General features: G+C 52.0%; 1 protein-coding gene across 5 annotated transcripts in view; it reads right to left on the bottom strand.

Annotated features, from left to right (window-relative positions):
- Positions 1–399, bottom strand: part of TTN1 (ARM repeat superfamily protein) — a 44,175-nt gene extending 43,776 nt beyond the window's left edge. For 4 of the 5 annotated variants that reach the window (XR_015976473.2, XM_008814127.6, XM_088718623.2 and 1 more), the window contains exon 1: positions 108–399. Coding sequence is in view for 3 of the 5 variants with exons in the window: in XM_008814127.6 (XP_008812349.2) it covers positions 108–392 (285 nt within the window). In the remaining 2 variants the exon portion in view is untranslated. The remainder of the gene's footprint in view (positions 1–107) is intronic. The other variant, XM_008814131.4, reaches the window with a different exon arrangement.
- Positions 400–23,780: the final 23,381 nt, after the last annotated feature.

Here is a 23,780-nt window from a genome sequence, read left to right as displayed (position 1 = left end):
GTTTTTGTTTCTTTTCTTAGGATTTTAGGGATTAGAGAGATGAGGAAGGGCGAAATCTTGGAGAATGAATGAGATTTAGAGAGGGGGAGGAAGAGGAAAAGGATTACGATTAAGCGGATCTTGCGGACATCGGAGGGGTCGGAGACGCCGCCATTGGAGACGATGCGGTCGAGAAGGGACTTGACAAGCTCCCATTCTTGGAGGAAGTACCGGAGGACGACGCTCTCCTTGGAATCATGTTCGTCGTCTTCTTTGGCGTCCAGAGGGGAGGCGACAACGGAGGTGGCGTCGACGGCGTCTTCCATGGGGGAGTTGCGAAGTCTGACGGCGGTTGTCCCTCTCTTCTTGATTCTTGAAGCTAAAGAGCCGATCGGGCGGTGGCCACTCGGCATCAGGCTTCCGGTTCAATTTATAATGCAAAGTGGCCGTCGGGGCTCACGGGTCTCCAGGCCGGAGGGTGTTTCTAAATAGGGTCTGACCGGGTTCAGAGAAGGCGAGCAGACCGGATCAAACGGAAGGCTCTGTTTGAAAACTTGAAATTGAGGACAAAATGGAAGAAAAAATTAAAAATTTTAATATTTGGAAGGTTTTTAGTGAAGGAAAAAAAAAAAAAAAAAAAAAAAAGAGAATAGGAGGAAAAATTTGGATTCCAATTTTCTCCTTTCTTTCCTCCCATAAGTGGGAGAATTTTTAGAGAAAGAAATTATAACTTAATAAATTTTTTATAATACCTATTATATTCTTAAATTAAAGAAGTATCAAATTAAAAGGACAAATATATTCTAGGGCATCTTTTATTTTAACCTTTCATATATCATCTCCATCTCCATATACCCATCTGCTGCACCTCTGTGGAGCTCCATCTCCAAAGCTGCACTTTCAGCTGACCCGGTCTCTCATGATTCAGTCCGACCCGATCCATTTGCACCTCTAGCCATAAGCATGCCCTTTTTATAATAAGGGTATTTTAGTAAAGGTGATAAAAATGTATACTTTCTTTTCTTTTCTCTACAAATTTCCAAATGAGAGGAAAGAAAGTATTTTATATTCCCTTCTAAAACTCCCAAACAAGAGGAGAGGAAAGTATTTTCTATTCCCTTCTAAAACTTCCAAACAAGAGGAGAGGAAAGTCTACTCTATTCCTTTCTCTCTCTTTTTCTCTCTTTATTAAAATTTTCTTTTCTTTTCTTTTCTCTCCAAAACTCTCAAATGGAGGGAAAAGTTTGGGGTTTCTTGGAATTAAGGGGCAATGAAAAAATTAAAATAAAGAAAGAAAAGAAAATTTAGATGCGGTCCGTTCCATTTATTTTTTAATGGCACACGCCCTGTACTGCTGTGTAGGTGTTTTTTCTTCGAAAAAAACAAATGTCGGCCTACGTATCCCGTCCTCTAGAGGGTGATGGTGGGATGGGACAGGCGAGGGCAGGGAGAGCCCTCCTTATTAAAATTTTTCTTTCTTTTCTTCCCAAAACTCCCAAATGGAGGGAAAAGGTTTGGGGTTTCTTGAAATTAAGGGGCAACGAAAAATTTAAAATAAAGAAAGAAAAGAAAATTTAGATGCGGTTGGCTCCATTTATTTTTTAATGGCTCACACCCTGTGCTGTGCTGCTGTGTAGGTGTTTTTTCTTCGAAAAAAACAAATGTCGGCCTACGTATCCCGTCCTCTAGAGGGTGATGGTGGGATGGGACAGGCAAGGGCAGAAGGAGCCCTCCTTATTAAAATTTTTCTTGCTTTTCTTTTCTCTCCAAAACTCCCAAATGAAGGAAAAAGGTTTGGGGTTTCTTGAAATTAAGGGGCAACAAAAAAATTAAAATAAAAAAAGAAAAGAAAATTTAGATGCGGTTGGGTCCATTTATTTTTTAATGGCTCACGCCCTGTGCCGTTGTGTAGGTGTTTTTTCTTCGAAAAAAACAAATGTCGGCCTACGTATCCCGTCCTCTAGAGGGTGATGGGGGGATGAGACAGGCGAGGGCAGGGAGAGGCGGGAGATGGAGGGCTGATCGGCTGGAGCACGGAGGGGAGAAGAAAGTGGAACGAAAAAAATCACATGGCGCAGGCCCGAGAGAATAAAACACAGAGCAGATTTTTTATTTGGTCGTACCTTCTCCAGTGCCTTTTTGAAAAAATAAATAAATATATAAAAAGACAAAAAAAAAAATTATCAACATAGCTACCAGTCTAGTTATTAAAAAAATATCCAAAATATTTTATGCAATATCCTCCTCCTCCTCCTCCTACTTCTTCTTTGCTTGAAAAAAAGAAAAGAGGAGGGTGAGGAGAACCTCACCCACGTGACTATTTTCTTCTTCATCAAGCCTCTTCATCCAAACTCTTTCTTGTCAAACTGTATCTCTCATTCGTGAGATTTTTCTTCTTTTTTCTAAATCTCTTTCTTCTCTTTCAATTTTTTTTATCTAGAATTGTTCACCTTATACTTTATGAAATCTAATGAATGAGATATATATATATATATATATATATAATTTTTTATATTAGACAAAGCTAAAACTGTGTACTAGTACTAATGAACATCATATTTTAAAAATTATATATTGATTTGTATAGAGATATGTATTGGCTTGTTAGATGACTAATATGCTTGGTATGTATTACCTAGTCATATAGTGTATACTAGTACAAATAATGCTCTAAAAATTATGTATCTATTTATCCGAAGTTACGTATTGAATTAGTGTTATATATGTATCAAATAAGCTTATACTATATATTAAAAAGTCGATAAATATGTATCACTTAACCATGTATGTAGTGTGTACTAGTGAATATGATGTTTTAGAAATTATATATCAATTTGTTTAGAGGTGTATATCGGATTATTGGGTAACTAATTTACTAAGTATGCATCACCTAATCATGTACCGTTGGTGAGCACCATATTCTAAAAACGGTATGTTGATTTACCTAGAGGTATATATTGATTTGCTAGATGGCTATTTTGCTTGGTGTGTATCACCTAACTATATAATACATACCATTAAAAAGTATGTTCTAAAAATGAGAAATAAAGAAAATGTTGCATGTGATTTGCTTTTCTTTTTTTAATTAATTTTTAATTTTGAGACTAAAGACATTATTAGTAGGCCGAGTTTCTGACTTTTATTTTTTTTAATGGGTATTTAGAAAAATATGGCAAAATAGAAAGATCGCTCCATATTTTGTTCTACGGTGCCCACTCTATATGGTTCTTATTCAAAAAAGTGGGGTATCAAAAGTTTAGCTCACAAGAGAAGAGAAATAATAGAAAACAAAAATATAGTTGGAAGGAATGGTTACGCTTATGGGAACTACAATTGGAATAAATTACTATATCCTTCTCGGTGAAATATTTATTCCAGGTTAGATTGGATAGTTAGTTAATGTAAAGTTTGAAAAAGTTAATATATCCTAATTAACCACATTAAAATTATGCTGTTTGGCAAAATAAAGTGGAATGCATCTGTTTTTACACCATCTTATCAATTCTAGCCCAAATATTTTTACTTTCAAGCAAAGTTCATTTCATTAAAAACATTTCCTTCCGGTTCGAGAAGTTATGGTTGTCATACCCCCAGTCCTGGGATGTGGTCAGGGAGGCTTGGGGTATGCCAGTACGGGGGGATGCCATGCAGAGGGTGTCGCGCAGACTGGAGCTTACCAAGCGACGCCTTCGTCGATGGAACCGTGAGGTCGTCGGTAATATTTTTCGGAGATTGGAGGGGGTGGAGGCTCAGATAGTGGATTTCCAGGGGCGGGAGGATCGGGGAGAGGAGCTCACGGAGGCGGAGATGGTGGACTTACGACGATCACTAGCTACTCATCATTCCTTGCTCCGCCAGCAGGAGATCTTTTGGAGGCAGAAGTCCAGAGTTCAGTGGGTTAGGGATGGTGACCGGAATACTAGTTTTTTCCACCAATCGGCAGTCATCAGGAGGCAGAGGAACATGATTCGTTCCTTGAGGGTTGGAGTTGGTCCACGGGTGGAGGAGGATGCTGCAGTGAGACGGGTGCTGTTGGAGTTTTTCAGATCCAGGTGGACGGAGGATGGTGGGACACATGTCACAGGTCAGCTCCCTAGGCCGCTGGTGAGAGTTGAGGAGACAGAAAATGCAACTTTGATCCGGCCAGTGTCAGAAATGGAGGTGCAGGAGGCGGTATGGAGTCTGGCCGAGGATAAGGCCCCAGGACCGGATGGATTCCCACCTTTCTTCTTTCGGAGATATTGGTGCATTATTCGGAGGGGAGTGGTGGAGGCAGTACAGTTTTATTTTGGTCGGGCAGTGATGGCAGATGATTGGAAGGCCACCTTTATAACATTGATACCGAAGCGTCAGGATGCTTCGGAACCGAGTCACTATAGACCTATTAGCTTATGCACTACTATGTACAAGGTGGTTGCGAAGATCATGGTGAGGAGGATGAAAGATATATTGCCGAGGATCATTAGCCAGGAGCAGGGAGCTTTTGTGGGGGGGAGGAATATTTCTGACAATATTCTGCTAGCACAAGAGATGATGGGGGACCTACTGCGCGCCTCGAGGAGGCGGTGTTTGATGGCAGTAAAGCTGGACATGGAGCGCGCCTATGACCGGATACGGTGGGATTTCCTTCGGCGAGCGCTAGAGAGCTTCGGATTCCACCAGATTTGGATTGACTGGATATTGGGATGTGTGCACGGGCCTAATTTTTCCATCCTGATCAATGGCACACCATCGCCTTTCTTTCGAGCCACCATGGGTCTTCGTCAGGGATGTCCTCTCTCCCCGTATCTATTTATCATTTGCTCTGATGTACTATCACGTGCTTTGCATGTTGCTTGTGGGAACCGGGAGTTGGTAGCCTATAGCCCAGCCCCGGGTGCCCGCCCCATCTCTCACTTACTTTTTGCAGACGACTGCCTCTTGCTCGCCAGGGCGAGAGAGACTGATGCGAGAGCTCTTCAGGGAGTTTTGGAGGGATACTGTGAGATGTCTGGGCAGAGAGTCAACCTCCAAAAATCTGCCATATACTTCAGTCCGAGCACGGAGCGGAGGACACGACGGGAGGTACGGGCGATTTTGGGGATGCAGGAGGACGAGGGGACCCTGGTTTACCTAGGAGTCCCCCTCACAGGGAGGAGACTGCGGGTGGCGGAGTGCTCTATCTTGTTGGAGAGGGTGCGGAGCAGGCTAGAGGGTTGGAGAGCATCATCACTCTCTATGATGGGCAGGTTGACGCTGATCAGGTCAGTACTATTTTCCATGCCCATTTATCTGATGGCACATACTGTCTTGCCAAAGAGGGTCCTGGAGGAGATCGAGAGGCTCATGAGGAGCTTCCTATGGGGCTCTTGTGGGGGGGGTCATGGAGTACATCTGGTGGCTTGGGAGAGAGTATGCTTGCCCCTGCGTGAGGGTGGCCTCGGGGTGCAGTCACTCCTGGCGCGGCGCGAGGCCCTTCTGGCACGGCAAGCGGTGCAGTTTGTTCTCGAGCCACATAGTTTTTGGAGCCAGATCATGACTGCTAGATATCGTCGAGGCGGAGCCACTGTGCAGGCGGTCGGCAGCCGGAGGTTTTCCTTTATGTGGCGAGAGATCGGGAGGTATGTGCCGATGGCCCTGGCACAGTCCAGATGGCTGGTCGGCGACGGACGGAGCATTGATGTGATTGAGGATCCGTGGGTGGATGCACTCCCATTGAGATTATGGCCGACGATGTTTAGTGGCGAGGGAGTAGAGGGGCTTCGAGTTTCTGACCTTCTCAGGCCAGGGACGGCGGAGTGGGATGGTGACAGACTTGGCCAGTTGTTTGGAGAGCATTTGGCGGAGCGGGTTCGGACGCTCCCCATTCCGGGATCCGCAGGCCCAGATGTTAGGGTTTGGAGCACTACTTGTAGAGCGAGAGTTGGGGTCGGTGATGTCTCTCGAGCTATTCAGCGGATGTCAGTGCCAGGCTTGGACTGTGGCTGGGTGTGGAGGTTTGGGCTACATCCGAGGGTCGCTCTTTTCCTCTGGAAGGTGGCCTGGGAGCGTCTGCCGACGTGCTCAGTGTTGAGTGGACGAGGAGTGAGTCTTTCCCCCCTATGCCCAGATTGTGGGATGGACGAGTCGGTGGATCATGTGCTTTTCCAGTGTGACCGGGCGCGAGGTGTGTGGAGCCTGACTGAGATTCCGGAGGAGGTTTGGAGCCGGAGGGATTGGTTTTTGGAGGCGGTTCAGCGATGGGCTGGTATTCCACAGATGCGCAGCTTGGCTATTCAGGCGTCCTGTTCAGCTTACCAGGTATGGTTAGCCAGGAACGCCCGGATCTTTGGCGAGGGCAGGCTATCTCCGCGTTCGTGATGGAGCGGGCTCGAGCACAGGCAGCAGAGATCACACATGTAGACCTAGCCTACAGACCTTTGACAGCTCGGGACATCTGGGGCCCCCACACTGCTTCGGCTGCTCCACATAGGGTATTCTTTACCTGGGAGCCCCCACCCCCGAGCTTCCTCAAGGTCAACTTTGACGGCTCAGTTTTGGATGGAGGTAGGAGAGGAGGGGCGGGATTCGTCATCAGGGGGCCGAGTGCTGTCGCAGTGGCAGCGGGGGGCTGCCATCTTTTTGACACTTCGGTACCTGGGGCAGAGCTGCGGGCGGCTTGGACGGGCTTGTGCTATGCGCGGCGAGTGCTTCAGGCGCGGTCTATCCTTTTAGAGGGAGATTCGGCTACTGTGATCAGCTGGGTCCGAAAGGGCCCAAGCAGCCATGGGGGGGTCCATCCCTTACTGTTCGACATTTTTGAGATGGCAAGGGAGTGTGTTACATTCCGAGCCATGCATGTATACCGTGAGGCCAATGGGGCGGCCGACTGGGTGGCGGCATATGTTGCGAGCCACTCAGGAGACACCCTATGGTATGGAGAGAGAGAGATGCCCGGAGCACTTCGGGACCTTTTGTTTTCTGACTCTATTGGGTGTATTCGTACCCGTGTTGTATGAATTACCCGCTTTAGCAAAAAAAAAAAAAAAAAAAAAAAAAAAAAAAAACATTTCCAATAGAAAACATATAATTGTAAAACAAAAAGCATACTTTTACTATAAATAGCTTTATCCACTTTCTTTTATCTCACCACTTCTTCACCCTCCCAAACACCCATTCCACAAGGCTATCTATAGACCTTTTTCTTCTATTATCCTTGGAATCAATCTAGTCCTCCGTTCCACACCAAAAATATTGAGGACATATTTGGTTAAGGGAGTTAGGCTCTATAGTAAAAATAGGAATGAGTGACTCCTCTAATTATTTGGTTGGAGAAAGTTCTATTCTCATTTCTATTTCACGAGAGAATAAGAATGTTTTGACCTCTCAAAACCTAATCAAGGGGGAATAAGTAACTTCTCGCAATATTCAAAGCCAAGTTTATTTTAAAAAATATTTTTGAAAAAACTTTATTTTAATTATTTTTTAAAAATACTTTTATATTAATTGATTTCTGATTTTGATTTTAATTTCAGTTATGAACCAAATGCATCAGAGAATACGATTATTTTGATTCAGTCACGAGCCAAACATAATCCAAGCAATGTTGGCGAGAAATGATCAAAAGGAGCTCATTATATTTGTCCCTGATGTTGATCCTATTACACTACACCCGGTGCCAGTATATCATGACCACCTTTTTTTTTTCTGGTAGATTGGCCAAAAAGTTACAGCAGATTAAAAAAGGAAGAAAAAGAAATAAAGCAAAAAACAACTAAGGAAATCTAAAATAAGTGCACACCATAGCACCGGAGGGAAGAATACTGGCAAAATCTGAAGGAAAAAGAGAAGTCGAATGAAGATCCATTGTAGCATGCCTTGTAGCCAACCAATCCACTACGGAATTTTCCTTCTCTGAATACATGATCAGCTGCAAGAGAATCAAAGGTAGCAATCAGCTAAAAAATACCATGCAACAATGGAATGGACTTTCCGTTACAAGATCGATTGGTAATCCAATAAGTGACAGTTTTAGAGCCTGCTTCCAAAACAACTTCCTCGCTGTTGCTGGAAATTGGACCCGAGGGCAATCTTCGGTCGAGGAAAGGGAGCGGCGAGTTCTCACGGCGGGGCGGCGGTCCGTTGGCGAGCGGCGTCCTCCGTCTGGGGCGGTCGGAGAGATGGGACGGCGGGTCCACGCGGCGAGGCGACGATCCGTCAGCTGGCGGCGTCCTCCGTCCGGGTGCCTGCACACGAGCCGGTGGCCGGGTTTTCCGGCGCCGGCCCTCCGACGCTCAAGTCAGGGAGGGGGCAAACAGTGTAGAAAGGAGATAAACGGTGTATGTAGAGTGTACCCATCCTCCTCCCGTGGGGCCAAGGTCCCCCTTTTATAGGCGGGGGTCGGTTTACCTGCGATGTAACAGGGCGAGGCCGTAGTACGGCTCGGCGTGTTGTTCAGGTCGGCGCATGGTCAGGCGAATCATTGCTCTGATGTCGGCGGTGAGGGCGTCGTACAGCCCGAACTAGCACGCTATCAGGCGAATTATTGCATTGGTGTCGGAGTTATGGCCGAGATCGGAGACTTATCATAGTTGACTAGACTCTGCTGGGCTGATTTGCCGTGGAGAGCTGAGAGTCCGTAGATGACAGGAGCCATGCGCATTTATGGTGGAGTAAGCCGGAGATCCGCATTTATTGTGGAGTAAGCCGGAGATCCGCATTTATTATGGAGTAAGCCGGAGATCCGCATTTATTGTGGAGTAAGCCGGAGATCCGCATTTATTGTGGAGTAAGCTGGAGGGTTACGGCGACCATGCGCAATAAATGCCAGAGGGGCGTCGGGGTATGGTCCTCGGCCAGACCTCTGAGGCGCACGGCCGTAGTAGGTGGCTGACAAGAGTAGACCTCGAACATCGGGGTTTTTCTTAGGTCGGAGGTCTCGAGGTTGGGCGTTCCGAAGTCGGACGCCGACTTCGGCCGTCCGGGGTCGGAAGTTGTACGGCTTCTTAGGGGCATTTATGTCACTTGGGAAAAAATCTTATTCCCCCCAACACTACCCCCCGACTTCCGAGTTCGAGCGACTTGTGGGCTCGGACGTGGGAAGTAAAGTCTGTCACTGAGGTTGGGGGGCGAGTCTCGTCCGCCCCCTTGCGCTTCTCGGAGCTTTCATGGTGAAACCTGCGCCCTTTGGCGTCTCGAGGCTGCTTTATTCGGTGAGCTTATGATGAAGCTCGCATCATTACGCTTCTTGAAGCGGAGGTGGCGTCTCTTGAATCGCCAGGATCGCCTTACGGCGGATTAATGATGGGGGTCCTCGAGCTCGTCGAGGCGGTGCCTCAATCCCGTAATCGAGGCTTCTCGCTCATTAATGAGTGTGCCGTTACGGGGTTTAAAACGGACACGCGGCGTGACCCAAGGTCGGACGCTTCCGATTTCGTGTTACTGGATCACAATTCCGGAGAGGTGGAGGCCACATCGAGGCTCCACGTGTCCCAGATCTTATTAAATGAGGGGAGCGGGGCAGCGCCCGCTCGTTCCTCAAGACGATTTGATTTTGCAGACCCATGATGAGGCCCCGAGATCCGATGGGACAACGCTTCGATTTCGTACCCGATTTATTAATCTGGAGTGAATACGGTGCCTCGGCTTCCGAGGTCGACACGTGGCGCAACCCGATCGGGGGATGGAAACCGACCCCATCGATCTGGGCCGTCAGGGGGGTCTATATAAACCCCTCGAGGTTGCCCTAAAGGTCTCGTTTGGCTGCTTCTTATTTTTGTTGCCTTTCTCCCTTGCTTCCTTTCTCAACCGAACCTTGTCGTCGGTGCCCGGAGCGATTTCCGGCGATGTCCAGTAGGTTTTCACCCTGTTTTCACTAAGGTTTCCTCTTTTCTTCTCCTCCCCAGCTTCTATTTTCCGCTTTTTTTTTAACTTTTATTTCGTTCTTCTGTGGGAATGGGTTTGGGTCCTGAGGAAGTGGGATCGAGCCTGTCGGGGGAGGAGTTGGAGCTGATCCGCTCCCGGTTCTTCTTCCAGCCCGGGTTTCGTCTTGAAACTGCGGGGCCGGAGGACAGGGTGACGCAGCCGCCCCCAGGTCGGATCGCGGTCTACCGCGAGACACTTTGGGCTGGCCTGCGTTTTCCCGCCCACGAGTTCGTGAGCCAGCTGCTGGCCGAGTACCAGCTCGTCCCGGCGCAGTTGGCTCCGAACTCGTGGAGGACCATAATCGGGTTCTTGTCCCTGTGCCTCGGGCACGGGATCCCGATCTCGGTAGGCCTCTTCCGCCGGTGTTTTCTGTTAAAGAAGAACCCGGCGGACGCAGGGTGGCTATACTTCGCCTTTCGGGGCGGTATGTTACTCTTTCAGGGTGCCCCTTCCTCGATTCATGAGTGGAAGGGGAAGTTTTTCTTCCTGGCGTCCGAGGCGCCTTGGGGGTTCGACCCGAGGTGGGGGAACCCTCGGTTGAAGACCCTCAATAAGCTCTCCGAGCCCTCGAGGAGGGAGCTGAGGACCCTGGACTCTGTGCGAGCCCTCGGGAGGGGCAACGACCTGACCGAGCTCCTGCAGGAGGACGCCCTGGCGAGCGTAGGTCTGAGCTCGGCGCGCCCCGAGGGTAAGGGTGGTTACATTATTTTATTTTTTCTTCGTTCTTTGCTTTTACTGTCACTGGTCTGACACTTAACGAAATTTTGATTTCAGATATTCCCCGCCTGCCGACCAGCAACACATCACTTTTCTCTCGCCTGAGGAGGCGAGAGGCCGAGGCCGGGGGAGCTAGGCCCCAGCCCCGGAAGAGGGCGAGGTCGGACGGCGCCTCCAGTTCAGCCGGCACGAGGGGCCCCGAGGCGGGGGCCCCTGCAGCCGACCCGAGGCGGGAGCGGGTCGTTAGTGATGCGGGCCCGTCGGCCCCTCCTTGCCCTGCCCCCCTTGCCCAGCGGGGGGAGTCGTCCATGGCCCCGCAGCAGCCAGAACCCGGGCTTGCTCGAGGCCCCGAAGCGAGCGGCTCCGGGACCTCGGGCCCGGTCGTGCCAAGCTCTTCCCGGGCTTTCCGAGAGGAGTCGGTCGAGCCGGACTCCCCTATTCCCGAGGGGAGCTCGGCCTTTCAGGATGCCGAGGTCGCGCGCTCCATGTTGCGGCGTGCGGTACTTCCAGCGGACCGGGCCGTGTTCCGGAATGTTTCGCTGGAGGAGGTCGTTGGCAGCGCTTACTGCAACACCGCCCGGGTAAGCTTCCTTCTTAATTTCCTTGAGTTACTAGCGTACTTGTGTGCTTTTCAACTCATAATACCCTCGCTTCTTTCTTTTCAGCATATTCTCGAGCTCGACACCTTGGCGTTCATCGCCCACGGGTGTCGGGAAGAAGTCCGACAGCTCGGCCGACAGCTGGAGCCGGCCAAGAAAAGAGTCGCCGAGCTGGAGGCGGCGTTGGCCGCGGCCGAGGCTCGGTGGGCGGCCACCGAGGCTGAGCGCCTCGCTATAGCGGAGGGGCTCGGGGAGGAGAAGGCCGCCCACGCCCTAACTAGGTCGGCCTTGCGCGGCACGGAGGCGCGCTTAGGGGAGGTCCAGGCCGAGGTCGCGGCCCTCAGGCATGAGGACGGGGTCTCCCGCCTCCGAATCGAGCAACTTGAGGCCCGGGAGAGGAGGGCACTCGAGCGAGCCGAACATGCCGTGGAGCTCTTCAAGGAGTCGCAAGAGTTCCGCGACATGTTGGAGGAGGAGACAGTGGACGGGTTCCTCCGAGGTTTCGAGAACTTCCGGGCTCAGATGCGCCGGTACTGCCCTCAGTACGACCTCTCGGCGGTCCGTCCGAGGGAGGACCTGGGCTGGGGGTCTGATGTCGAAGCCCTTCCCGCCATCCTGACATCCGAGGTGGGAATATATGAACAAGACCCCGCCGAGCCTTCGACGGGGGTGGCCGAGGCGGTCGGTGTCGTGGAGGCGGCTCCAGCGGCCGAGGTGGACGCCGTCCCGGAGCCGGTGCTCGAAGCTCCTGCCCCCGACCCCGAGCCTGTTCCGGATGAAGATCATGAGGTTATTAATGTGCCGGACGACCCCCCGGACGTTGCTCCCGCCGCTTAGGACTTAGCGTATTTTTCCTTTCTTTTTCATTGTATCCGAGGTCGGCTCTTAAATGGTCGACCTCCAATTTTGTAATCGGCCTTCGGCCTTCTGTTAATGAAAAACACTTTCATCATTATGTGTTTGCCTTTCTTTTTTGTTGCGAACGAGGCTAGAGCCTTAGCTAACTGCCTCGACGACCTCTAACTTCACATCTTAGTTTTCGGGTTGCTTAACGAAGTTGTCCCCTTTTCCTGGGCTATGTCTTAGCCTTCTCGGGTTCCAGTCATTCCGACCAAGAGGAGGTCCGAGTCTTAGGTTTTTAGAAAATTCCTCTAAGTCCCATAGCTCGGATCTAAGAATCGTGGAAGTCATCACGTTTAGCCTTTAGGGAAATCCCAAGGCATCGAGGTCGGGCCTTAGCCCTTCAAGTAAGACCGGACTAGGTCTATGCCTGCTGCTATTCGGGGATTTTAGTCGGGTTTCCGAACTTAACTCCGAACCCCTCGTAGGGAGCGCGGGCTAATAAGTAAGTCGTCATCGAAGGTTTTCGTAGTTATCATTCTCGGACTCTGCCGAGATCTCGGTGAGCAAGGCTGGGATTTCCAAAAATTGCCTTGGTATCCATGTTTGGCTGATACACTCGTGGTCGGGACCACTTTCTCAGCTAGATGTCGGAGTTTTCGTAGAAGAGCCGAGTTGGGCCCTAATTTATGAAGCCTTCGTACAGATTGCAGAGACTGAACGGAGCCTGCATAATGTAGTTAGGGGGTCGATCTTAAGCTGACCCATTGGAGAGGCCCGACTTTGGGGCGAGATAAGACTCCAACGTTGGGATTCCGCTCAGCAATATGTAGATAAAATTTGATAAGGAGGGCGTCTAGTTGGATGTACCTCTTGCATTCTCCGAGTCACGCTTCGCATGGTGGAGTAGGTTGCCTCCTTTCCTCGTTGACCTCCGGAGTCATTTTGACTTAAAGGGGGGCTCGGGTTTCTCACGGACCCAACAGCGCTCATCGAGGTTGAGAGGATTTGGCGAGGCTTTATTGAATTGTAGCTCTCTGCGAGGTCGAGGGAGTTTCAGACCCCATGGTAGGACCTCGGGCGCCTCAACCTTGGTCGAGGGATCTTGCGTCAGGTCGGCGAGTCCGTGGACGCTTTGCTGACCTGTGGTGCCTCCCATGATCGAGGGAGTTTGGGACTCTACGGTCGACCCTCGGGGCATCCCGACCTTAGTCGAGGAATCGTTCGTCAGGTCGGCGGGTCTGGGCACGCTCTACCGACCTGCGACGCTTCCCGAGGTCGAGGAAGTCTGGTTCTCTACGGTCGACCCTCGGGGCATCCCGACCTTAGTCGAGGGATCGCTCGCTTCGGGGATCGGGGATCGTCGACCGCTCCCGGGGGTCCACTTCATGGCGCCCCGGGTGGAGCCACCCTTTCCACCCCTCACGGCGCCTTTCCGAGGTCGAGGGAGTCTAGTTCTCTACGGTCGACCCTCGGGGCATCCCGACCTTAGTCGAGGGATCGTTCGTCAAGTCGGCGGGTCTGAGCACGCTCTACCGACCTGCGACGCTTCCCGAGGTCGAGGGAGTCTGGTTCTCTACGGTCGACCCTCGGGGCATCCCGACCTTAGTCGAGGGATCGCTCGCTTCGGGGATCGGGGATCGTCGACCGCTCCCGGGGGTCCACTTTGTGGCGCCCCGGGTGGAGCCACCCTTTCCACCCCTCACGGCGCCTTCCCGAGGTCGAGGGAGTCTGGTTCTCTACGGTCGACCCTCGGGGCATCCCGACCTTAGTCGAGGGATCGTTCGTCAAGTCGGCGGGTCTGGGCACGCTCTACCGACCTGCGACGCTTTCCGAGGTCGAGGGAGTCTGGTTCTCTACGGTCGACCCTCGGGGCATCCCGACCTTAGTCGAGGGATCGCTCGTCAGGTCGGCGGGTCTGGGCACGCTCTACCGACCTGCGACGCTTCCCGAGGTCGAGGGAGTCTGGTTCTCTACGGTCGACCCTCGGGGCATCTCGACCTTAGTCGAGGGATCGCTCGCTTCGGGGATCGGGGATCGTCGACCGCTCCCGGGGGTCCACTTCGTGGCGCCCCGGGTGGAGCCACCATTTCCATCCCTCACGGCGCCTTCCCGAGGTCGAGGGAGTCTGGTTCTCTACGGTCGATCCTCGGGGCATCCCGACCTTAGTCGAGGGATCGTTCGTCAAGTCGGCGGGTCTGGGCACGCTCTACCGACTTGCGACGCTTTCCGAGGTCGAGGGAGTCTGGTTCTCTACGGTCGACCCTCGGGGCATCCCGACCTTAGTCGAGGGATCGCTCGCTTCGGGGATCGGGGATCGTCGACCGCTCCCGGGGGTCCACTTTGTGGCGCCCCGGGTGGAGCCACCCTTTCCACCCCTCACGGCGCCTTCTCGAGGTCGAGGGAGTCTGGTTCTCTACGGTCGACCCTCGGGGCATCCCGACCTTAGTCGAGGGATCGTTCGTCAAGTCGGCGGGTCTGGGCACGCTCTACCGACCTGCGACGCTTCCCGAGGTCGAGGGAGTCTGGTTCTCTACGGTCGACCCTCAGGGCATCCCGACCTTAGTCGAGGGATCGCTCGCTTCGGGGATCGGAGATCGTCGACCGCTCCCGGGGGTCCACTTTGTGGCGCCCCGGGTGGAGCCACCCTTTCCACCCCTCACGGCGCCTTCCCGAGGTCGAGGGAGTCTGGTTCTCTACGGTCGACCCTCGGGGCATCCCGACCTTAGTCGAGGTAGGAGAACGAGCCGAGCTCGTCTGGTCAGAGAGGACCGTGCTCATAGGTGGAAGTTGATGGAGAACGAGCCGAGCTCGTCTGGTCAGAGAGGACCGTGCTCATAGGTGGAAGTTGATGGAGAACGAGCCGAGCTCGTCTGGTCAGAGAGGACCGTGCTCATATCTTGACGTCTCGAACATCCCTATGGCCGGGGCATCCCGACGTCTCGGGGCATCTCGACGAACCAGGGCATTTTGACCTTAGTCGAGGGAATTTCGCGCCAAGTCGATGTTTCGTCGTCCTGCGATTCTTCCCGAGGTCGAGGGAGTTTGGGACTCTACGGTCGAGCCTCGAGGCATCCCGATTTCGGCCGGAAAATCTGAGGATCACAGACGACCCAATATTAGAAGAGAATTACAGCCATCAAGATAAAAGAATTGTTTGCGAAAAGGAAGCTGAGTCCATTGTCCTGATTGTCTTGAACCCCTAGGGGTTTTACTGGTAGTACATTCGTAGATTCTCGGAGTTCCAGCCTCGCGGGATCAGGGTCCCCTCTAGGGACTTTAATTTATACGCCCCTGGTCGTTGTACCCGGGCGATCTGATACGGCCCTTCCCAATTTGGGGCGAGCTTTCCTTGCTCAGTCGGTTGAGAAGCCTCGGCTCTCCTGAGGACGAGGTCCCCCACTTTGAAGAGCTTTGGCTTGACTCTAGAGTTGTAGTATTGGGCCGTTCGCTGTTGGTATCTCGCCATGCGGACCCGGGCAACCTCTCTTGTCTCTTCGACGAGGTCCAAGTTGCTCCTGAGCTGGGAAGAATTGGTGTCGGGGTCGTAATGCTCCACCCTTGGAGAAGGCAGGCCGATCTCCAACGGGATGACGGCCTCAGTGCCGTATGCTAGGTTGAAGGGGGTCTCTCCCGTGGGCAGTCGGAACGTGGTCCGGTACGCCCAAAGGACATTGTACAAGTCCTCGACCCATTGTCCTTTGGACCGATCAAGCCTAGCCTTGAGCCCCTGCAAAATAGTGCGGTTAGTTACCTCAGTTTCCCCGTTTGTCTGGGGGTGAGCGACTGAGGTGAAACGGTGATCAATGCCGAGCTCAGAGCAAAATTTTCTGAAATGAATATTGTCAAATTGTCGACCATTGTCAGATATAAGGATACGGGGTAGTCCGAATCTGCAGATTATGGACTTCCACACGAAGTCTCGCATCTTTTGCTCGGTGATCCGGGGGACGGGTTCGGCCTCGACCCATTTGGTGAAGTAGTCGATGGAGACGACCAGGAACTTTCTCTGTCCGGTGGCCAGGGGAAAGGGCCCCAGGATGTCGATCCCCCATTGGGCAAACGGCCAGGGGGCGATGATGGGGGTCAGCAGAACTGAAGGTCGGCGCTGGATATTGGCGTTTCGTTGGCACCGATCGCACTTCCGGACGAAATCCGTTGCATCCTTCTGGAGTGTGGGCCAATAATATCCTTGTCGCAGGACTTTATGGGCTAGTGCCCGACCCCCCAGGTGATTTCCGCAGATCCCTTCATGGACCTCTCGGAGGGCATAATCCGCCTCGGAGGGGCGGAGGCATCTGAGAAGGGGAGAAGTAAATGATCGTCGATAGAGTTTATTCTCGTACAAGACATACCGGGGAGCCTGACGCTTGATTCGGCGAGCCTCCATCTCGTCGTGAGGCAGGATTCCGTCCTGAAGGTAGCAGACGAGCCCATCGATCCAGCTTGGCTCGGAGTCGATGCACATCGTGGGCTCGGGTTCCTCCGTGCTGGGGATCTGAAGATATTCGAGCGCTGTTCCTTTGGGAAGCTCGCTCATGCGGGAGGTTGCCAATTTGGATAGCTGGTCTGCCCTGAGGTTCTCCGCTCTGGGAATGTACTGAATATTGAAGGAATTCAGGGTAGATATGAGTTTCCGCACCTTTTGGAGATACTTTTGCATGGATGGCTCTTTAGCTTCGAAGTCTCCTTGGATCTGGTTCACTACCAGCTGGGAGTCGCTGAAGGCCGTCAGGTCTTCCACTTTTAGTTCTTTCGCCAGCTTAAGCCCGGCGATGAGAGCCTCATACTCGGCCTCATTGTTCGAGGCCGGAAATTCGAGGCGCAAAGCTTGCTCTGCCACCACTCCGTCTGGACTGGTGAGGATGAGTCTGGCCCCGCTACCCCCCGAGGTCGAAGACCCGTCCGAGTGCAGGACCCATGGCTGCCTCGGGGCCTCCTCTACGGATTCGGGTGGCCTCTCGGGGTCGTCCGGAAGGGTGCATTCCACGATGAAGTCGGCGAGTATCTGAGCTTTGATAGCCGGCCTGGGCCGATATTCGAGGTCGAATTTTCCGAGCTCGACCGCCCATTTGGCGATCCTCCCCGCACGATCCGACCTCTGCAATATTTGCTTCATAGGCTGGTCGGTCAATATGGCTATCGTGTGGGCTCGGAAGTAAGGCCTGAGTCTCCGAGCCGAGATGATGAGAGCGAAGATGGTCTTCTCAAGTTTAGAATATCGGGTCTCAGGATCCCTGAGAACCCGGCTGGTGTAATAGACCGGCTTTTGGAGCTTGTCCTCTTCCCGGACGAGGACTGAGCTTACTGCAGCTGGGGAGACGGCCAGATATAAGTAAAGGACCTCGCCTTTCTGGGGCTTGGTGAGCAGCGGGGGAGAGGCCAGAAGGCTCCGAAGCTCTTCAAAGGCCTGCTGGCATTCTTCTGTCCACCGGAAGTCTTTCGACCGTTTAAGGCTCTTGAAGAAGGGGAGGCATCGCTCGGCTGACCGAGAGACGAACCTTTCCAGGGCGGCAACCCGCCCCGCGAGCCGTTGCACCTCCTTGACAGTCTTTGGAGGCGACATCTCTTGCAGTGCCCGGATTTTCTCCGGGTTGGCTTCAATTCCGCGCTGGGTCACTATGAAACCCAGGAACTTGCCCGAGGTGACCCCGAACGCGCACTTCGCCGGGTTGAGTTTCATTTGATATCTTCTGAGCTTGGCGAATGTCTCGTTGAGATCGGCTATGTGGTGTTCCGCCGCCCGGCTCTTTACCAACATGTCGTCCACATAGACTTCCATGTTCCGGCCGATCTGGTCTTTAAAAATTTGGCTGACCAGTCTCTGATAGGTGGCCCCAGCGTTTTTCAGGCCGAAGGGCATCACCTTGTAGCAGTAGGTGCCCTTGTCGGTGATGAAGGCCGTCTTCTCCTCGTCTTCCGGCGCCATTCGGATTTGATTGTATCCTGAAAAGGCGTCCATAAAAGTTAGTAGTTGGTGTCCTGAAGTGGAGTCGACGAGCTGGTCGATGCTCGGAAGGGGGAAGCTGTCTTTTGGGCAGGCCTTGTTCAAGTCGGTGTAGTCCACGCACATACGCCATTTTCCGTTGGCCTTCTTTACGAGGACTATGTTGGCGAGCCAGTCCGGGTAGGAGACCTCCCGGATGAAACCGGCTCCGAGGAGCTTGTCCACCTCTTCAGCTGCCGCCCGTTGTCGTTCCGGAGCAGAGCCTCTTTTCTTCTGCTTTACAGGCCTGCTGGTCGGCCTTACCTAGAGTCGGTGGACCATGACTCCAGGGTCAATTCCCGGCACGTCCGCAGGCGACCAGGCGAAGACGTCAGCGTTGTCCCGCAGGAAGCTGACAAGGCAATCCCTCTCGCGGGCGCCGAGGCCGGAGCCGACCTGCACAGTTAGCTCGGGAAAATTTTCTTGTAGTGGGATTTGAATAAGGAGCTCACCGGGCTCTACTTGCTTCTTCCAGAGGGTGTCCCTCGCATCGAGGATTTCTATGGGCAGCGAAGGTCCCATCGGGTGGTCCGGCGCCTCGGCTGGTTGCTTTACTGTGTGGGCCGCCATGTAGCATTGCTTGGCGATCAGCTGGTCTCCGCGGACCTCGCCTACTCCTTGGTCGGTGGGGAACCGCATGAGCAAATGGTGAGTTGAAACCACGGCTCGAAGGGCATTTAGCCCTGGGCGCCCAAGGATGGCGTTGTAGACCGAGGGCAGACGGACCACCAGGAGGTCCATCCTCACAGTGCTCTCCCGGGGGGCGAGGCCGACTGTGACAAGGAAGCTAGCCTCACCTTCAACCGGGACTGCATCTCCGGTAAACCCAACCAACGGGGCATTGACTCTCCGGAGATGCCCTTCTGTCAATCCCATTTTCTGGTAGGCATGATAATACAAAATGTTGGCTGAGCTTCCATTGTCAACTAGGACACGCTTTACATCAAACCTATTTACAATCATAGAGATGACCACAGCATCATCATGGGGGGTTTCGACCCCTTCTAAGTCCTCGTCCGAGAACGAGATGGCTTCACCAGTACGTGGGCGCTTCGGGGGTGCTCCCTGGGCGGCCGTTCCTGCCGAGGCCCGCCCGATCATGTTGATGGTGCCGGCGATGGGCCTGTTGTCGCCCGGATTTTCGGTTGGTGCGACATTCTCCGCCGGCCTCCTTTCCTCAGGTCGGTTCCTCACGAACCGGTTGAGTACTCCCCGTCGGATGAGCGCTTCTATCTCATCCCGGAGTTGGTAGCAGTCCTCCGTGTCGTGCCCACGATCTCGGTGGAAGCGGCAATACTTCCTGGGATTCCGGAGGAATCCCGTGTCTCGCATAGGAGGCGGTGGTCGGAAGAAGTCCCGACCCTCGATTTCCATCAGGATCTCGGCCCGGGGAGCGTTGACGGGTGTGTAGTTCTCGTACTTTCTCGGGTACGTCCGAGGCCGTGGTGGGGACCTCGGCCGAGGAGAGGTCCTTTGCTGAGATCGCCTTTGCTGTTGGGGCGGGCTTCTCAGTCTGGGGAGGTTCTTCTCTCGGCGGGGGGATCGGCTCCTTTGTCGGCCGCGCTCCTCGCGGCGTTTCTTCTGCTTCTTGGAGGCGGGCTCAATTGCCCCCCGCCTGGATGCAACTGCCTCCTCGGCCTTGGCATACTTCCGGGCTCGGGCCAACATTTCAGTGAAGTCGGCCGGGAAGCTCTTCTCGATGGAGAAGAGGAATCGGTACGAGCGAACCCCAGTCTTCAGAGCCGACATAGCCATCGACTGGTCTAGCTCGCGAACCTCCCATGTGGCGGCGGTGAAGCGGTCCAGGTACTCCTTGAGGGGCTCCCCCTCTTTCTGTTTGATGTCGAAGAGGGAGTCTGACGTCCGTCGCTGGCGCCGGCTGGCAGCGAAGTTGGTGGCGAACTGCCTGCCGAGCTGCTCAAAAGAGGACACCGTATTCGGCTTCAGTCCAGAAAACCAAAGCCGAGCGGTCCCTCGGAGGGTCGCTGGGAAGGCCTTGCAGAGTATGGCCTCCGAGGACCCTTGTAGGGCCATGAGGGCCCGATAGCTCTCCAGGTGGTCGAGGGGGTCGGTCGTCCCGTTGTAGGGTTCCACCTGAGGCATTTTGAACCTCGCGGGAACCGGCCCATCCTCGATCTGGCGGAAGAAGGGGGACTTGGTGGTGAACTCAAAGTCTCCCTCTTGTCTTGCCTTCTTGCTGTGGAGCGCCGCAATCTGACGCTCCAGATGCTCAACTTTCCGGTCGAGCTCCCCCACCCGTGGGATTGTCGCTGTGGTTTGCGCCGGCTCACGGTGATCTGGGGCTGACTCTGCCTCAGAAAGTTGGGGTCTCCGATCAAAACCTTCTCCCGGTAACTCCCTCCGGGGAGAAGCTCGTTCTCCGTTGTTGGCTCTAGAAGAGCCATGCAAGTTTTGGCTTGGGAAAACCGGGCCGTTGGGGAGACACTCCGGCGGGGCCTGAGCCCGTGGGGGGAGCGTAGGTAAGGCTTCCTCGCGCCGCAGACCCTGAACGGCGGTGGCCAGGGCCTGGACTTGTTGTACCAAGGCGTCAAACTGTTCCGGCTGGACCTGAGGAACCGGGTCCGCCGGAGTTGGAGAATTCTGGACAGAGTGTCCAGGACTTTGCGGGGGACGCCGGGAGGCGTTAGAGGCTCCCTTACTTCTCAACTTCATGACTGCTACTCAGTCCCTTCCTCTAGCGCCAACTGTTGCTGGAAATTGGACCCGAGGGCAATCTTCGGTCGAGGAAAGGGAGCGGCGAGTTCTCACGGCGGGGCGGCGGTCCGTCGGCGAGCGGCGTCCTCCGTCTGGGGCGGTCGGAGAGATGGGACGGCGGGTCCACACGGCGAGGCGACGATCCGTCAGCTGGCGGCGTCCTCCGTCCGGGTGCCTGCACACGAGCCGGTGGCCGGGTTTTCCGGCGCCGGCCCTCCGACGCTCAAGTCAGGGAGGGGGCAAACAGTGTAGAAAGGAGATAAACGGTGTCTGTAGAGTGTACCCATCCTCCTCCCGTGGGGCCAAGGCCCCCCTTTTATAGGCGGGGGTCGGTTTACCTGCGATGTAACAGGGCGAGGCCGTAGTACGGCTCGGCGTGTTGTTCAGGTCGGCGCATGGTCAGGCGAATCATTGCTCTGATGTCGGCGGTGAGGGCGTCGTACAGCCCGAACTAGCACGCTATCATGCGAATTATTGCATTGGTGTCGGAGTTATGGCCGAGATCGGAGACTTATCATAGTTGACTAGACTCTGCTGGGTTGATTTGCCGTGGAGAGCTGAGAGTCCGTAGATGACAGGAGCCATGCGCATTTATGGTGGAGTAAGCCGGAGATCCGCATTTATTGTGGAGTAAGCCGGAGATCCGCATTTATTGTGGAGTAAGCCGGAGATCCGCATTTATTGTGGAGTAAGCCGGAGATCCGCATTTATTGTGGAGTAAGCCGGAGGGTTACGGCGACCATGCGCAATAAATGCCAGAGGGGCGTCGGGGTATGGTCCTCGGCCAGACCTCTGAGGCGCACGGCCGTAGTAGGTGGCTGACAAGAGTAGACCTCGAACATCGGGGTTTTTCTTAGGTCGGAGGTCTCGAGGTCGGGTGTTCCGAAGTCGGACGCCGACTTCGGCCGTCCGGGGTCGAAAGTTGTACGACTTCTTAGGGGCATTTATGTCACTTGGGAAAAAATCTTATTCCCCCCAACACTTGCAATGCAGTGAATTAACCGAAACAAGAAGACCCTCCTTAGCATTCTGCATGCATATGAAATATAATGGGTTTTAAAGGATTTAGCTCCAACCATCAGCAACTTTCCATCGTGAGCTCTAATCAAAAAACCTGCACCTACTTGGTCATCTAAAAATGAGCCATCACAATTTATCAGCTGAAATATTTGCTGAAGGAAAACACGAGAGAGAGAGAGAGAGAGAGAGAGAGAGAGAGAGAGAGAGAGAGAGAGAGAGAGAGAATTTTATTTATTTGTTCGCCTCAAGAGTTATATATACATCTTAAGAGTTCTAAAAAGAAAGATAACAGTAGCAGATTAGATGATTGGTGGATCTGGTAGTATGTTGAATATTTGCAAAAGAAAAAAAAAAGAAAGAGAGAGAGAGAAAAAAATTTTTATTTCTTTGTTTTGTCATACATTTTAAGAGTTGTATATATTAGTGTATGAACTGTATACAAAAAAAATAATATAAGCTGATACAAGAGCATGCTAACCAAAATATATATATATATATTATTAGCTGATACAAGTTATTATGTGATATCTAAAATCATTTTAGTAAGATTATGAGATCTTTAGTTAACCAAAATCGGTTCAAAATGAAGGGGGCGCGTAGAGCTGCCAACGCCCAGGGTAAAGAGCTTCATTAAACTCAATAGCCATTTAAATTGAGCGGTCCGCAACATCCTCGGGTTTAATATTCTTCCTCTCAAAATACGCTTTGATTCCCATAACACCCTGAAGTCCAATCAGCATAAGCAACCACTGATGAGAATAAAAAAGTCGTGCTTATCCAACAGTGATGATATCGGAGAAAGCTACAAAATCAAATCAGGGGAGAACGTGAAGCCCGACTTCGTCCAAGCGTCCTTAGCTGCCGAACAGTTGATAAGGATGTGATCAACATCTTCAATATCGCTGCACATATCACAAAAACCATATCCATTAGATTTAACATTCCCTTGGGCAGAGGTTCCATTTTACATGGCAATCTAAGCCATATCACTTTCCACAAAAATAAGATAATATGCGGGTTGGTTTTCAGTTTCCAGACTCTATAGAAGTTATCGGTAGTAAGAAATTGAAATCCTCATCGTCTGAATTAAGATCCTCACCATCACGGTAGATCTAGGTCTAAGAGCATGAATATTTCGAACTAGTTAAGGTGCAGAACCGAGAAGAGAGAGAGAGAGGATTGTATGCAATCGTGCAAGTGCACGGTGATATGCACCTGTTGCGACTAGGCAGACTGTATCCACGTGTTGTGTTACTTAAAAGCTGGCGTCTGATAAAGCTCTGTAAGTAGGACTATAGATATCTAGGGCTCGTCAAGTTCGCGGGAAAAGAAAGGGAAAAGAGTGGTCAACGGAAAAGTAATAAGATGCCTCTTGTTTGGTTGGAATTTTCAAAGGAGAGAAATGAGAAAGTTGTATTCCCATTAGAATATGATTCCCACATTTTATGAAAAAATCTTTCCCATGAGAAACATGGGAAAGTTACTTTTCCATGAGGCGGAAATCACTCTATTTTTATTTTTTTTCCAAAAAATCCCTTCAGCATTAAAGAGACATTAAAGACCTAATTTTTATTAAGGGTATAATAGGAATTATGCATAACTTTTTCAGGAAAGTGAATGGTCAACCAAACATAAGCACTCCGAAAATCTATCACTTTCCCATGTTTAACCAAACATGCCAAAAATACATTTCCAGGCATTCCATTCCTAGGAATCTTCTTTCTTAGGAGGGAAAGTGCTTCCCGCGAACCAAACGAGCCCCTTGTGGGTTTGTAATAGAGTTATAATAAAATTAATGCAAGTTCAATACCTAGTGTATCAAATATTCACAATTTGTTTTTGAGGTATGCTGGATGAATTAATTAACATGAGTATAGATACATTCATAAAAAATTGAAAATAAAATATTTAAAAATTATGCAGGAACATTTGTTAAAGAATTATGCCATGTAGTTTCAGTATAATTGTCCACTATTAGTTTTTTTATAGATATGTGATGACAATCACCAATACTATTAGTTTTTCTATAAATATATAATATT

Source organism: Phoenix dactylifera, chromosome 3, assembly GCF_051530095.1.
Source record: "Phoenix dactylifera cultivar Ajwa chromosome 3, Ajwa_hap1_PhDact_Kaust_v1.1, whole genome shotgun sequence".
NCBI classification, from domain to species: domain Eukaryota; kingdom Viridiplantae; phylum Streptophyta; class Magnoliopsida; order Arecales; family Arecaceae; genus Phoenix; species Phoenix dactylifera.
The sequence above is the reverse complement of the archived record's forward strand: the minus strand, read 5'-3'. Positions and strand labels throughout refer to the sequence as shown.